This window comes from Bombyx mandarina, chromosome 05 (assembly GCF_030267445.1).
Source record: "Bombyx mandarina strain Sakado chromosome 05, ASM3026744v2".
In the NCBI taxonomy this organism is placed as follows: Eukaryota; Metazoa; Arthropoda; class Insecta; order Lepidoptera; family Bombycidae; genus Bombyx; species Bombyx mandarina.
This window is the reverse complement of record NC_143212.1, coordinates 17,562,171-17,579,703: the sequence shown is the minus strand read 5'-3', so window position 1 is coordinate 17,579,703 and position 17,533 is coordinate 17,562,171. Positions and strand designations below refer to the sequence as shown.

The 17,533-nt window shown below is 43.3% G+C and overlaps 1 protein-coding gene across 1 annotated transcript in view; it reads right to left on the bottom strand.

Annotated features, from left to right (window-relative positions):
* Window positions 1-6,858: 6,858 nt before the first annotated feature.
* The window catches only part of LOC114250705 (neuroglian), a 49,452-nt gene continuing 38,777 nt past the window's right edge, over window positions 6,859-17,533 (bottom strand). Inside the window, 11 exon segments of the mRNA XM_028184687.2 lie at window positions 6,859-7,076; window positions 7,078-7,141; window positions 8,747-8,838; window positions 9,358-9,565; window positions 10,032-11,004; window positions 11,306-11,467; window positions 11,574-11,718; window positions 11,799-12,021; window positions 12,214-12,495; window positions 12,885-13,012; window positions 14,324-14,465. Of these exon segments, the coding sequence (XP_028040488.2) occupies window positions 7,001-7,076; window positions 7,078-7,141; window positions 8,747-8,838; window positions 9,358-9,565; window positions 10,032-11,004; window positions 11,306-11,467; window positions 11,574-11,718; window positions 11,799-12,021; window positions 12,214-12,495; window positions 12,885-13,012; window positions 14,324-14,465 (2,495 nt within the window). The 3' untranslated portion in view covers window positions 6,859-7,000.

Sequence of the window (17,533 nt, the reverse complement as noted above, 5' to 3'; positions counted from 1 at the left end):
TGAATTCAAACTTTTGCCGATCCCGAACCGAACTAACTTGATTCACGTTTCTTTAACTTCGACCGTTTTGAACTTTAACGCAAAAGGAATAACGTGTCATATGAGACATCGAAGGACGAGGGTGAATTCTTGCATAAATCATTTTAATTCGTGACTCAGTTTTGGCAAGTTTCAGACTTCGCAAATCAATTGGAGGCGTGCATTGAATGCAAACGAGGTGCATTAATGCAACTTTGTAATGTGTAAATCTGCAATATTTTGTAAAATGAACTATAGCTATAACCGATATTTATCAGTGGATTGATTCATTCTCCTGGGTGGGAACCTCTGGGTCTGCGGAGGGATTTCGGTTCCCTCTGTATTTTGTACCGTATGTTCCATGGGGAGTGCTCTGAGGAATTATTCGAGATGATACCATCATCTCGTTTTTACCATCACACCGCCCGCCACCGGAGTAGAGTTCATCCATACTACCTGGAGCCACTGCGGTCATCCACAGTGCATTTCCAGAGGTCTTTTATGACACGTACCATCCGGCTATGAAATGAGCTCCCCTCCACGGTGTTTCCCGAGCGCTATGACATGTCCTTCTTCAAACGAGACTTGTGGAGAGTATTAAGCTGTAGGCAGCGGCTTGGCTCTGCCCCTGGCATTGCTGAACTCCATGGGCGACGGTAACCACTCACCATCAGGTGGGCCGTATGCTCGTCTGCCTACAAGAGCAATAAAAAAAATACTAATTTAAGCTGAACTTCTTCTTTCGATGTTTCGATAGCGCATATTTGAAAGTAGTCATCGTCATAATTCTACAGAAGAAGGACGTAGAGCTTATCCGGTATGAAAGCTCAGGAACTATGGACAAATTTCTGTCTTTGTGGCATAATCCGTATGTTTGTCCCACAGGTACTGTTCTGAAGGCTCTGCTCTGGATGTCTACCTAATGTGGGCTAGATATGAAGAAATATGTACGGTCAGATAGATCTTAATTTCGTCTGAAATGGCAACCAAAATTGCCACCTGGAAACCTATTAAGCTTCACCATAAACAGTCGTCGAAAGGGCTCAGACGGTAAGGACGTTTGCTTAGCCCACTGAGTTTCTCCCCGGATCTTCTGAGTGGGTCGTGTTTCCGATCCGGTGGTAGATTCTGCGAAGCACGGCTCTTGCTTGGGTTCGTGTAAGCAACATCGTCAGGTTTGAGCCCCGTGAGCCCCCACAAAGAACCTACTAGTTAAGGTTAAGCTGATACGGTCTCTCTAAACCATCAGCTTAGGTAGGAAAAAAAAAAGCGTTTACTAATAACTGTTAATGCCCGAGCCCAGCTGCGGTTCGGACTCCAGACTCGCTGAGAAGATCTCGTCAAAAACTTACCGGGTTGATGGTATGCGTTGAGTACCAGGTGGAGCTCATCGACGAACATATCGAGTGCAATTGACCTGACCTGAGCTTTAGATTTGGTTGCTACTCGCTTTAGAACTAGAAGCGTCTAACAGCAGTGCGTGTGGATCAGGTGAATCCAACAGGACGGATGACTAATCTACGGAACTGGTGGTAGGACGTCTTGTAGTACCTAGGGTAGGTACCACTATCCTGCTTATTTCTGTTTCGATTTGAAGGGCGGAGTATTGTTCATGTCACTGGGATCCGATAACCACTTATCATCGGGTGATTCATGAGCTCGGATTAAAAAAACCAAGTCTGCATTTTAAAAGTTTTTAGTCAATAAAATAGCACTCACGGAAGACGCTGTTGTAACCAAAATCAATACTAAAAAGAAGTTTCTAGACTGGAGAATGTGTTCCACCAATAGTTTGTACCAAGCACCGTACAATAATACGCCTATTGTTCCATTCCTATTTTAGGTCACAGCTCAAACCCAGTCTAAACAAAACGTAATAATTATAACAATGGCTCATACTAACAGGTTAATGGTATTGTAAAGTACGTTCTAACTGGTGGAGTAAGATTAGATTTCGTCCGGTGTGTAGCGTACAGCAGCTGCGTTTCGGGGGCACGAGAGCCCTATATCACACCGAAGCGACGGAGACTTCAGTGTCAAAAATCTCGGAGGATCTTAATTATGGTTATGGTTTGAAGCTTCTTTTTTTTTTCTTTTTTTTTATTGCTTCGATGGTTGGACGAGCTCACAGCCCACCTGGTGTTAAGTGGTTACTGGAGCCCATAGACATCCACAACGTAAATGCGCCACCCACCTTGAGATATAAGTTCTAAGGTCTCAAGTATATTTACTAACTAGCGACCCGCCCTCGCTTCGCTTCGGAAACATTAAAACACACATGAAACCAAAAAAAAAATTAAAAAAAAATTAAAAAAAGTAGCCTATGTTCATCAGGGACAATGTTGGCTTCTAATGGAAAAAGAATTTTTCAAATCGGTGTAGTAGTTTCGGAGCCTATTCGAAACAAACAAACAAACAAATCTTTCCTCTTTATAATATTAGTATAGACAATCACGCCACATTAACTAGGCCCGTGCTAAGTTCATAAAGAACTTGTGTTACAGGTGCCAGATAACGGAAATAAATGTAAGATTTTTATTATACACATACATATATTTAATATACATCCATAACCCTGGAAAAGACTTTATATTTATCATACAAATATCTTCCCTTGGCGGGATTCGAACCCGCGACCCTCTTGTGTAGTGACCATGTCACTTACCACTACACCAGACGGCCGTTAGTTACATTGGCCGTTAGTATAGTTACATTGGCTGCCCCACCCTTCAAACCGAAACGCATTACTGCTTCACGGCAGAAATAGGCAGGGTGGTGGTACCCACTCGCACGGACTCACAAGAGGTCCTACCACCAGTAATGCTTCTGTGGCGTGACGGGTAAATCGCCAAATGTACTCGTCTTAATTGCCATGATTGTGTCGTGTTCAAATCGCATTGCACCACACGTTTCATCGCGTTGTACCACTACAACGTTCAGCCCGCGAACAAGACCGTAATTTTGGCTTCTGAAAAGGTGGAGCTCGTGCAAATACTTTTCACGAAAAACGTAGGCTTGTATTTATTTAAGGCCATAGCAAACCCGGCATAGCTGTGAAAAACAAGCTCTCAGAGTAAGGGACCCATGTTGTCGTCAATGGTATTTGAACGAATGAAGAAGTAAAGGAAATATATTGTTCAATTTAAGTTATACCAAATTTTAGTATTTCCCCTATTGACTAGGACTTGACTCCCAAAGTCGTCGTGGCCTAAAGAATAAGACGCCCGTTGCATTCGTATCTAGCGATGCACCGGTGTTCGAATCCCGCAGGCGGGTACCAATTTTTCTATTGAAATACGTACTTAACAAATGTTCACGATTGACTTCCACAGTGAAGGAATAACATCGTGTAATAAAAATCAAACCCGCAAAATTATAATTTGCGTAATTACTGGTGGTAGGACCTCTTGCGAGTCCGCACGGAAAGGTACCCCCCCACACCCCACCCCTCCTATTTCTGCTGTAAAGCAGTAATGCGTTTCGGTTTGAAGGATGGGGCAGCCGTTGTAACTATCTGAGACTTAAGAACTTATATCTCGAGGTGGGTGGCGCATTTACGTTGTAGATGTCTATGGACTCCAGTAACCACTTAAAACCAGGTGGGCTATGAGCTCGTCCACACATCAAAGCAAAAAAAAAAAGGGCTAAAACTGCAATTTTTTGAGAAAGGTTTTTATGCACTTTCTTCAGAATACTTTATAACCGTAGAATTAAGGGGATTCACATTGTGGTTATTAATGGCTGTGATAACCGCTCAGCACGAGGTTTTTTTAGGATAAAAGGATCATGTTTGTTCAATCAAGCGTTAACGCTTAGCCGACTCGAAGGCTCACCAGGTTTGCTAAGAGCTGTCAAAGCGCCCTTAGAGGTCTAAAAGCACAAGCGAACGCATTTAGTTCTGGATCGGAATCGCGACATGCTGAGATGCGGCGGGAAACTCGGCTGATGATATAGGCTATCTTAGTCTTAGTACCCGGGAAGTGTTTAACTTCACCTTAAGCGGTGTTGCCAATCCGTTATCACAATTTAGATAGGAATAAAACAAATTATTTAAATTTCTTAAACTGTATTTTCTATGCAACATAAAAAAATATTTATCATAGTTACAATAAATTACAAGTTACATACTTAATGCAAACTAATAAAATATTTTTTAAGATTCACTTCACGAAATCAAATCAAGTCTCCGCACGAGGACAGAACAGAATCGAGTCATTACGTAAACAACAGATATTGTCATATTGACATTGTCATTGGTATTGACACGGGCGGAGTCGGCGACTTTACCTTCCGTCACCGCGACGATCAAAACTATCTCAAAGTAAACGTTTGATTCCCGTTACATAACTACACAATTTAATTACGCAAATAAACGTAACACTTTGAACTTAGCTTGCCATGCAAATTATACGAATATATCATTAATAATACATAATCAAAGACCTTACGTTTCCAGAGGAAAGTAAACAGATCAAACTATTAAAAACAGTAGTTGCCCTTCCGTCAACCATAACTCGACGTGACGTCATCAGACCGTCGACAACCTTACAGGTGGAACAAAGACACTTATTTTCCTCTAGATAAATTCAATATATTAATTCTAAGAGACAACGTGACTGTAAAACAAAGCGCTCCCGTCATCCGCACAACAACCATAGACAAACAACACTGCAGCTCAACAACGAGCGAGACCAAACTGATCGGTGCCTACGCGGGCGCCGGACTAGTTCCCGCCGCCACTAACGTCAGAGCGAACTCGGTCCGAACGTTTCTAGAAGAACAGCAGAACGCACACAATACTGAACTGCTGGGATCTTAAGTTAATGCAGGGTATCGCGGCAACCCCCCTACTCTGCCCCGGACGGAGATCGGACGTCGGGTGTGAGAGTGCAGGGGAGTCATTTAGTGGATGGGCCCTAAAATTCCTTGGGCCCGCGGTCTAACACCTTGCAGGTCGTCAAGTCCCACATACCCCGGGGACCTCATAGGAGGTTCGACCCCGGCACGAAAAAAAAAAGAAGAAAATGGGTACCGACCGTTTTTCGTAATCCCATCAAAAAACTGTATCATCTAAGAAGCTCACGTGAATCAACAAGTCTCCAATTATTATTGGACTTCGAAGAACGATAGTGAAAATTAAAATAGTGAACACATTTAACTTTGTGGTCTACGTGAAGACGGGCAGCGCGTTATAGGCAGTTAGATACGCGTGCATAAATACATTACATTATAATAATTAATAAATACATTCATAAAGCAGGTATATAATAAGATAACAGAGCGATCGAGACACGCTAGGGTCCATACGTATTACTGTTAAATGGGGGGTACATTCACATTAGTTATGAAAAGCTGTTAGTGGGGGGGGGGGGGGGGGGGGTTGGAAGTTGGAAGATTACAAGCGCTCGAACGACTCATTGGATCGACCGTCGATTAACTGCGGGAGCGACGGACATGCCTTACTAAATATAAATTAAATTACATAATTTAGAAACTGGGGGTAACTGGAAATTTCGAAATATAAAAACAAACAATGTGGTCACACCGTGTGGAATGTACAACGAGGACTGAAACCTTACAGGCGGACGCCCAGTCGACTGGCGTGTACCCTCATACGATTTGTGTCGACAAACAAACAAAATTAAATCTCCTTAAGTAAAAAAAAAAAAATCGTGCGATTAAAAATTCGTGTCCCCTCGTGTTGCCAGCGCCGAGGACGAGTGCTTTCGAACAAGCGACAAACTTTACGGAGATAAAAAGCTTATATTAAAATACTTACAAAACTACGCGAGAGCGACTTGCATGAGATTTAGTGGAAGTTACAATATGTGAGATTCAATACAATATCAACACGTACAGTGCAACTATATCGCGTGCCGCGACGCAATGACGTCACGGTCGCAACACTGTCGCAAGCCGTGACGTCACGGCACCGATGGCCGGGCGCCAATTACCTTTGACTGTCTCGAAAGTGTTTGAGGGTAATCATCTGGGCTAAAGTGCAATTTTAACTATACAATAATTATTTTCAAAACGTTCGTGAAGACGCGTCTCCCTTCGCCACCGCAAAGCACCAGAGTACGTCCGGTGGTCACACCGTGCAATAGAAAAATATTTTTTTTGATGATGTAAATTCCTAGTTAAAGTTCTCATAATTCACTACACAGTTCTTAACAACTTTGTCTTGAATAAAATGTAAAATTCAAAAGATTAGTTTTAATTTTGAAACAGGACAACCTCTCCATATTTCCTTCACATTTTTATGCAAAGGTATTTCCGTCCGACGGTCGGGCGTGACCACCGGACCCGTAGCCCTAACCTTATCAGAATTTGACAAAAATAGCTTTTACTTAACGCCTTAAACATACATTACAATTGATATCGAACCGAGCCGCCTACGGGAGGGAGGGAGCGCAATACTGCACGCCGTCCCTCTCTAATCACTTAAGAGAGAGCTAAACAGTAAATAAACTGAAACACAACGACCGATGAGCCAGTACAAACACATTACTAAAAATCAGTCTCATAAAGAAATAATTGTTTTCTGAATTCCAATTCAACGAACAACCAAATATAGAGATAAAAACATCGATACTCTAGTGTTGTTACCAACACTGGTCAGGGCCTGTATAGAGCGAGCTTTACTCAGCTTAACTTAACGGCCCTAAGCTCAATGAAGGTTTTAACTAAAAATTACATGATTCATTCCACATTTAGATATTTAGCATCGATACAATTTAATGAATTTTCATAAGAAATAATAAACGTACTTAAACTAGGAAATTCTTTAGTCGAGTTCAGCCATTCGCTTCGTTATAAAATGAAACGTAACAAGCAAACGTTCAATGTATCTTCTTTGAATTTTCGTTGACGAAAATGACTGAAATTCAATAGGTACCAGTACTCGGTTACATTAATTAGCTGTCAAATTTAAAACAAAAGAGATAAACGTCGTACGAGAAGTGGTCGCCGGGCCGCGCGGCTACACGTAGGTGGGGGGCTGCGAGGAGGCGGGGGAGGCGGGGGACGCGAGGGCGGGCGCGGGGGGCGGCGGCGGGGGGGGGCAGGGCGCGCGCCCCCGGCACGTACTGCCCGATGAACGAGCCGTCCTCAGTGAACCGACCTGCAATATACGCTCCTGTTAATGGCTTTAAGCGCTGCGCCTCAGTCTGCCCCCAGGGGCGAGGGGCCGGGACCGACATGGATAGTAGTACAAGCTGGGCGCCACTTGTGGTACGATACTATTGATACTTGGATCTCGCGTATTTTTTATATTACTGCTGCAGACGAGCGTACGGCCCGTCTGATGATGAGCGGTTACCATTACTCATCATCAACCCCAAGGGCCTACCGCTTCCAAGTCTTCAATTATTATTTTTTTTAAATATAATAAAATAATTAAAATAATATTTATGACAACACAAATTAAAAGCAGATGAAAAAAGCAAAATAAAGCAAAAAAAAACATACCTCAAAAACAAAAAAAAAACAAAACCAAGAACGTCGCTCGTGCGTCGAATGACAGTGGAGGGAAAGGGAGAGGAAGAGGAAGAGGGACGGAACAACAACAGTATACAACACTCGCTGCCAAACACAATCACGTGCGTAAAACGAACCTACTCTAAGAACCCTAAGACTTATTGTGTACTTTATAAAAAAAAAAAAAAAAAAACACGATAAACAGGATTTACTCCATATTATCACCTTTCATATGATATTTACTGCACTCTCCTGACGCGCGGGACATGCTTTAATATACATATTTTTTTTAAAAACATAAATAGCATTCTGAGTACTTAAATATTAATAAACATAAATTTGTAAATAATCTGTTAAAAATAACATAATTACCCTGAATAAATATGTATACTAATTGTTCATGATGAACTTTCAAATTCTGATTGTGGCGCCAACGACATGTCCCAGCGAAAAATCAAAATGAAAAGAAATCTTAACATATGGAACGTGCGATAATTTTATATCTTTATTTGAAAACTATTTTTGAAATAGTACAATAAAGATTATGAACGCCCGTTCTTTTTAACAATAAGCGCTAATATAATCATGTAAAATATAAAAAAAAAATTCACAACTCAAGTTACTAATTAAACCAATTATGGCAGGAGTCGGGATTGTCATATTAACAACACTGATCAGAACTCATAACGTGATCCAATTTGTCATTAGATACGTACGAAATTTGAATTAAATTTTTTTTTTGTAATTATTTTTAGAGTCGATCAGGCAAAGGTTTTAAGGAATATACAGGCTAGGCTAATGATGGATCTGGGGAAATGATTTTTAAACGAGCGTTGCAAATGCTTGCGAGGCTGAGTCCGGCTGGCCGGATGTTGGCGGACGTCGTTTCCGGCCGTACTGTCCGATGAAGGAGCCGTCCTCGTTCATGCCGGCTGCAAGCACACATGCGTACAGCCACACAACACAAGACCACTATGGCCGGGACACACTGACGTGACCGACACTAACAGAACATGCTTAAAAATGTCGTTTAAAAAACAAAAAACAAAACACAAACATAGCAAGCGCCTTAGCGAAACAAACTTAGCAACTGTCATCTTTTTTTTGTAGTTGTAAATAAAGTTAAATCATTAACAATATTTTATTTCAATATGAATACTGAAGTTGTACTAGCACTAGCACAAGTAAATCCAAAACCAATGAACATGGACATCAAATGCTTAGAAAATAGATCGCAGTTGTGGCTTACCCGTCTCTCCGTCGCCGTACTCCGCCATCGAGTCCGTGTCGCTCTCGGGCTTGGTGCCGCTGCTCATCGAATGGCGCGACTTGTTGTCCAATCTGAGTAGGGCAACAACACTGTATATAGCACTGCGGAAGGACTCAAAAGGACACGGCAACGTGGGCTTTTTGACGGGAACACGAGGATTGAAGTTGTGTGATTTGTTTTATTTTGTCGATTTAGTGTTTCTTCAGGTTTAAATGTGTAATAAAGGTGGTTTATTAACTGTTTAGTATCTGTGAAAGTGCACAAACAAATGTGGGAAAATGAAACAAAGCCGAAAGCTGAACGTAACTTCGCGGGATCCTCCAAAAAGTCCACTGAAAAAATCTTAGTAAATGACCACCATTTTACTGAGATTATATTTCATCTCATATCTTTTCATTTAATTTTATCCCAGTTGATTAATGTCTCAAATTAATAATATTCATTTCACTCCATATTATCATTTTTCATAAAAATAAGTATATAAATTAAAATAAGACATGACTTAAAGGTCTTAGTAACCAGGTCATAAGATCCCTTAACAGACTGACATGGCTAGGTCTGCGGGCGGGTAGAGGCGGGTGGGTACGTACGGGTGCGTGTACTCGTGGAAGCCGGCGTCGGGGTAGTCCCTGCGGCCGTGCGCCAGCTCGCGGTCGTGCACGTCGTACTTGCCGCCGCGGTTCCTGCGCAGCACGCACACCAGCACCAGCAGCAGCAGCAGGAAGGCCAGCGCCAGCATCACGCCGATGAACCAGCCCGCGGTCGCGATCTTCTCGTCCGGCTTCACTATCGGTCCGTCTACTTGGCACACAATCGAAACGCACTATGTATTTTAGATTTTACTAGCTCACCCGGCAGACTTCGTAGTGTCTCAATCGATAAATAAAAGACCTAAACTTTTGTATAAAATAAACATAAAACAAATAAAAGGAATCCGTTCGACGGAGGATACATCAAAGGAAAAACAAAATTGTTTGTTTTTATATAATTCCGAGCTTTTCGATATTTATCTACCTTTTAAACCTTCTCTGGACTTTCAAAAATCATTAAAGTCCAAAATTAGCCAAATCGGTCCGGCCGTTCTCGACTTTTAGCGAGACTAATGAACAGCAATTCATTTTTATATATGTATATAGATTTTCCAATTTTGAAATCACTATCTGTTAATTGTTTTCTTTGAGCGCGGAGAGATTAATGATGAATATGACTATTTCGATAAAACGCCTTTTGTGCAAAGGTGCGTCGTGCGCCGAATGCAACTCACCTATGGAGGTGTCGACCGTCCGCAGCTCGCTGGTGCTGAAGTAGTGGCCGTCGTGCACCGTGACCTTGACCTCGTACAGCTGGCCGGGCTCCAGCCCCGTCAGGATCACGAAGTCGTCCTCGGTGATGTCGTTGGTCCGCTGCCAGTCGGGGTGCCCCTTGAGCCGGTACCAGGCCACGAAGTGCGTCCCCGCGTGTCCGTCGAGCGAGGGGATCCAGCGCACTATGACGTGGGCCGTGCCTTCCTTCCCGGGCAGCGTCTCGGTCTCGAAGGCGGGCACGTCCGGCTGCGCGGTGAGCACGTTGTTGGTGGACTGCTCCACGTAGTAGCCCTTGCCCTCGCCGGCCTTGGTCTTGGCGCGGATCTCGATCCTGTACTTGGTGTTGGGCTCGAGGCCGGCGAGCTTGGCGCGGTCGAACTTGGGGTCGATCTCCTTCTTGCGCTCCTTCGGAGTCTCCACGGCCGTGGCGATCACCTTGCTGTAGTAGATCTTGTAGCCGGTGAGGACGCCGTTCTCCTCCATGGGCTTCTCCCACTTGAGCAGCATGGCGGAGGAGCCGATAGGGTAGGCCTCGAAGGAGCGAACGGTGGAGGGCTGTCCCTCGGGGGTGACGAAGCTGAGGGTGTCGCTGGCGGGCCCGTTGAAGCGGCCGTTGTAGGCGAGGATGCGCACGTTATTCTTCTTGAAGGGCTTGAACTTGTTGACGAGGGCGCTGGTCGCGTCGGACTCCACAAAGATCTCCTTGAGCCGGTCCTCCTCGGCGTCGGTCCAGGTCTGGATTTTGTATCCTTTGAAGTGTCCCCGCAGCGACTCCGGCGCCACGGGAGTCCAGCTGAGCACGGCGCTGGTGCCGGAAGTCACCTGGGACAGGCTGAGGTTGCCCGGAGCCTGAGTGGGTCGGTCCTCTCCGGACCAGCCGATCACTTCAATGGGAGTCACGTTCGATGTTCCTTTGAAGTTCACCGCTGTCACCTACAAATCATGCAGATCCTTTTAAATCATTGTTTTAACAACAAAACATAAGTTCTATATAGAAAAGTGTGAGTTTATCGTCGGTTCCTGTCGCCACAGACGTGCGACTTGGGATAGTTTTTGTATTGTTATGTAAATGTGTTTAAAATTTTTAATTTCGTTTTAGATTACGAATTTAAAAAAGCTCCATGTGCAAGTAAATATGAACCCCTATCGATTTCGAAGAAACTTGTGAAGGTTTAATTAAAAAAATTATATCAGACTAAAACTAAATATATGTTATTGCAAGCAGCGTACGCACCTTGATCTTATAGGGCTGGAAGGTGGGGGTGTTGGTCACCAGGTGTTCGGTTTGCTGCCAGTCCCGGACCTGGTGCTCTTCCCAGGGTTGTCCCGTGATGTTCCGGCGCCACGACACCAGATAGTAGAACCCGGGGCCGTTGTGTTCGATTTGAGGCATTTTCTGACGGATATAATGAGACGGTTGAAACAGATTGGCGCAGGTCCACTCTTATGACAATCTGCATTGTCGCGTTAGCAATGTACTGTGTGTGGTGGGAGAGCGTTACCGTCCACGATATGAGCATGTTGGTGGGGTCGGTGCCCTCGCCCTTCACGTTGTCGGGGTTCTTGTAGGGCACGTCGGGCTGCGTGGTGCACACGTCGGAGTGGCCCGAGGGCGCCGACGGGCCGATCTTGTTGTGCGCCACCACGCTGTCGGTAGAACGTTGTAATGTTTAGCTATGTGTATATGTAGGTGTGCTGGTGGTGGTGGTGGTGGCGACGGGACCGACCGGAAGGTGTAGTTGGCCCAGGGGCTGAGCGCGGCGGTCCAGGCGGAGTCGACGGGCGGCACGGCGGCGGCGGCGACGGCCCACACGTGCGGCGTGAAGCTGGTGTTGTAGTGCAGCGAGTAGCGCAGGATGGGCGCGCGGTTGTCGCCCGCCGCCCGCCAGCGCACCGTGGCCGTGCGCGCGCCGCACTCCGCGCCCGTCAGCACCGGCGGGTTCGGCTTGTCTGCACACACACTCACACTCAAATACCAAGCTCCACACCCTCAATAATGAATATCAGATCAGACTGAGTCCCGGTTTGAAGAGTCGGATATTAAAACCGTTTTTGCATATTATTGAGTGCCAAACCTGAACGGCGCTAAGCTAAGCTAAAACAAGTCCTTTCGTTTGTATCTGTAGTGAGGGCGGGTCGAACCTTGGACGGTGAGCGTGGCCTGGGCGCGCGCCTCGTCGACGGGCGTCCTGGCGATGCAGGTGTACTGGCCGGAGTCGAGCTCGCTGGTGTCGGAGATGAGCAGCGAGTAGTCGTTGGTCATGCGGAAGCGCGGCTGGCTCTCGAAGTCGATCTGCTGGCCGTCGTTGAGCCAGATGATTTGCAGCGGCAGCGAGTCGTCGGCGTTGGCGTTGCAGCGGAACGTGGCCGACGAGCCCGCCGCCACCTCGTAGTGCTCCGGCTTGTCCGTGATCACCGTGTGCTCTGCGGCCCAAACGTACAGCCGTTACTTGGCGCTCCGTGGTCGCAGTGGGGCGGACACCTCGCGCCACCTCGTGAACACAATTCAAATCGGTTTGGGTGGTGTTATTTAAGAGTATTTCTTAACAGTGAACACTTTACGTGAAATATCAACAGACGATAAATTTGAGGATACAAAATTAGTGTTTAACAAAGTTACTACAAGAGTCCAGAATTCTTGAATAACACTTAGGAGGCCCGGGTCCGCGGCGGTGTTCGATAGTGGTTGGCTACTTATTGGCTAATTCATCACTGATAGCACTTGTCGACAATATTCGTTCCTCGACCGTTCATGAACGGGCCGCGACTACGAGTTTATGGTGCAGGTTCAATTGGAGGGCACGTGTCCTTACTCTTGACCACCAGCGATCCGTAGGCGGAGGTCTCGCCGAACTTGTTCTTGGCGTAGCACTGGTACGTGCCCACGTCAGTGAACGACACGTCGCGGATCACGAGGTCGCCCTCCGCCGTTATGTTGTATCTGTTCGTTGGAAATTATGTTTAAATTAACAAACTGGGGTTCTGATTAATGAGTGAACTTATTTCTAGTAGCTGGGAGTCGCTAGCTCGCAGGGAATTTGCTATCACTACATAGTATAAAACAAAGTAGCTTTCTCTGTCCCTATATCTGTCTGTCCCTATGTATGCTTAAATCTTTAAAGCTACGCAACGGATTTTGATGCAGTTTTTTTTATTAGATAGAGTGATTGAAGAGGAAGGTTTATATGTATAATAACATCCATTAAATAGTGGAGAGATCAATAATAAATTACAGTTTCCGAAGGGAAGCGGGGGCGGGTCGCTAGTAACCTATAATTACGGAGGATGACATTCAATTGAGTTTCTCCAGAGTCCTCATCAACATAATTCTCTATATGTCAGCATTGATTTTAGCATAGTAAATTAAGAGTAATGCAGCAAAATAAGTTGTTATCTTGGTATTAAACGAAACCAACGCTATTAACCATGTCAATACGGGACTATCAGTCCAACTGTGAGCAATGAAACTTACTAATGTCAAGTTCATTATAAAATAAATATAGGACAATGCAACATTATGAATGCTCTGGCAGCGACATGTTTTCTTTGTCTCACAAGTGTGACATAATGGAGCGCCCAATACAAAATTCGTTTTAATCAAAATGACCCACAACACTCCGGCGATGTAACAGAAGGACGACTAAATATAAAAGCCGGGAAAGGTCTCGGTAAAGGTCAGATACAAATTAAACTCTTTAAAGGGAAAACGGGTCGAAAATGATTATAGAATTTAAATCGAGTGACAATATTTAAGGATGTATTATTGATTTGATACTATTCAAATCAAGCCCTGATTTAGTTGCAAATGTTCGATTTGTTGGTAAACATTTTCTGTTACACAATAAAATAACAAAGACACCGATCCCATTACGTAAGGTAAGTGACGAAATATATTTTCTTTATTACTTAGATGTGTGGACGAGCTCACAGCCCACCTGGTGTTAAGTGGTTACTGGAGCCCATGGACATCTACGACGTAAATGCGCCACCTACCTTGAGATATAAGTTCTAAGGTATCAAGTATAGTTACAGCGGCTGCCTCACCCTCCAAACCGAAACGCATTACTGCTTCACGGCAGAAATAGGTAGGGTGGTGGTACCTACCCGCGCGGACTCACAAGAGGTCCTACCACCAGTAAAAAGTGGTATTCGTCAAACACCTTATTATTTCACTACTGCATAGTGGCGGGTCGGAAGCACCATGATCACGCGTCGCGTTTCTCCTCTGCAAACGCGTGCGAAGATTACTCACTTCCCTCCTGTGACGTCGACGTTGTCCTTCATCCATTTGACGATAGGTTTCGGTGCTCCAAAGACTCTGCACTTGAGCACAGCCTCAGAGCCGTCCACGTTGGTCAGGTTCATGGGACCCTCCTTGATTTCAGGGGGAATAGCTGCAAGTTCAAATAAATTAATACATCAAATGTGCGGACACAAACACACACACACAGACAATGAAAGTTATGATTCTTTTGTCATCATGAAATTGAGATATATAAAACACAAACTCGGCGTTCTGAGAAATTATATGTATGATGTAAACACATATCATCTTTCTTAGCATTGCACCAACTTCAATAGTCTTCTTACCGCAATCATTTTTACCATTTATAATCTAATTTTTAAACCTATAGTACTTTGTTCCTTAGTGCTGACGTGTTCTTCTTCAAGCGGGGTTTGTAAATAAAGGGCCTCGGTTGTATCTCTAAGATTCTAGATGGCCATTAGCGACGATAACTCCTGGCCTGACCTGTCAAAGGCCTTAAGCTCATCTGCCTTCGAAGTCATGCGACGTGCTCAAATTTGTCTATTTATGCATTATTCATGTCTTTCATATGAACTGATTAAATATAGCGAATTTCTTAATAAGCTAAGGGAAATTAACGTAGTTAACGAACACACGTCGCGATAAAGTTCTCATGCATCTTGATTGCCACAGAAAATACCACACAGTTTAAGATAGTGGTGACCATTTATTGCCGCTTCGTCAACAAGCCCCCTTTTTCCTACACCAACTATTCGTATTATGTTTATAAATCGATATACACAGATTAGTATCACGAATATTTCTACGATCTTTGAACTTTACAAAGGCAATTTTTTTTTGAAAAAAAAAAACACTACATTATCGTTATAAAACTTTTACTGTCTACTACCTACTTCAATTTCTGTTTTGGCAACAATATTGTTATCAGGAATTATTTTCTCGAAAGTACTAATAGTAAACCCGTATTTATATAGCTTCCTACACTATAACGTTAAGAATGATAAAATCTGATATCTAAAAAAAATTGTAGCTTCAACTTTGAACCGCATAGATTAATTCCAATCAAGGCAAGAATCAAATCATAACGTAATAGGGACGTACAAATTTCGTGCGTTTTGTTGATGTGGGCGTTCTAATGTGAGCCGGGCAAGCGGCGCGGCGTCAGGATGTGCCCAATAGAGGCGAACTAGTGCCGAGGAACTCGTTTTGCTCGTTCGACCAGTCGTAACGGAACAATTTAATCTGTACGCACTGATTGAGAATCGCTTGGACATTGGAAACATGCAAGGATAAGACAAAGATTTTGGAGACTCTCAACTGAACCGTGGTTAGCTATTGGGTTTTTTATTTTCATATCAAATGCACACTTGTCTACGATCAATCAAAACAAAAATGAGATGACTGGATTATCTAATAATGTGATTATGTCCTTCAGTATAGTGCTCATTGTTGAGCGACAAATCAGTTGTTACACGGTGGATTTGTACGGTAACACCATTCTACGCGTGAGCTTACTATTCATCACGGCTAAATTAAAGTCTTAGTAAAAATATCGTTATTAAATGAGGTCCTAATTAAATAACAATAGGTAAGTTATACAGCATTTGAGACTGGATTTCAATGAAAATTCATTTAAGAAATCTGAGAGAAATCTCAATTCAGTGAAAACTGTTATATTTTTTTATATACATTACGATTTGGTGTTAATTTATATATTTATTAGTTAAGTTGAAACTCAAATAAAGACAATATGTGACCATTATTTATTAAAATAAAAATAAAAAATCACCAAGACTTGCAGTACAATCCATTGACTAAAGTAAACGAAAACCACTCAGTTAAACAGAACGATCGTCGATACAGCTTCTAACAGCTTAAGGGGTCTAAATTCAAATAAACCGATATTCGTTTCCGGGTTGACTACCCTACATTAGTCTGTATATTGGATTCCCGAATTGTGGAACATTCCGGTGACTCACCCCCGGGTTGTCGAACTCTCCCGTGCGGTGTGAATTTCGGGGATCCTGTTACGTGCGGCACGTGATTGTCTCGGTCCATGTCAGGGGTCGAAACGCGATGACGTCACAGGCTCTTATATACGACGATGGCTGTTTTTTTTGGTCAAGACTTATTGAAATTAAAGAAACGCGAGTCATATCTTTCAGGATAGCCTATATACAGTTTTACGCGATTACAGTCATCAACTCAATGGAAACGTGGACATTTTTGATGAAACTTGACCACCTGGTGTAAGTGGTTAGTCCGTAGTCCATGAGAAAACAAAATGAATGCCGCCGCTCGCCTCAAGACTCGTGTCTCAATTGTATAATAATTACGAAAATTAAATTATAATTTCTTTAGTATTATTCCTTCAACATCAAATTATTTGTGAACGTATATTGTAAAAAATAGTACCTGCCAGCGGAATTTGAACACCGGCACGGTCGCGTTAATCGATATGAGTATACCGGGTGCCTTATCTTTTAGGCCACGTCGTACATACTGTTATTTCTCTATCGTAGTAGCACAAATGGCGCTTAATCAGCACCTTACAAAAGACTTTTTGCTCTCGCTTGTATAGTCCGGACAGTGGGCCCCATAGCTTTGTGTGAGACACGACTTCTTTAATATAAATAATTAATACTTGTTAAAACATACAAATTCCTGGATCCCGTATTAAAGTCCGCAAAAAAGGTTTTACACAATTAATTATATAATTGTGTTTAATGATAAATGCGATTATTAAGCTAGTAAAAGCGGGTAAAAAAATGTGTTTTTTTTTTTTATAAAAGGCATTTTTGTAATTATAAAATATGAGAAAACGTACCGATGTAATTAAGAATTTTTAAACATTGAAATTATAAATGAAAATCGAATGGCTATCGACCAAACGTAAAAAATGATTTGTTTTTTGTTTTTATTGCTTAGATGGATGGACTGGAGCTCACTGCTCACCTGGTGTTGTAAAGTGGTTACCGGAGCCCATAGACATCTACAACGTAAATGCGCCACCCACCTTGAGATATGAGTTCTAAGGTCTCAAGTATAGTTACAACGGCTGCCCTACCCTTCAAACCGAAACGCATTACTGCTTCACGGCAGAAATAAGCAGGGTAGTGGTACCTACCCGTGCGGACTCCCAAGACGTCCAACCACTTTTGATTTTTATTGCACGGTGTTATTTATTCCTTCACC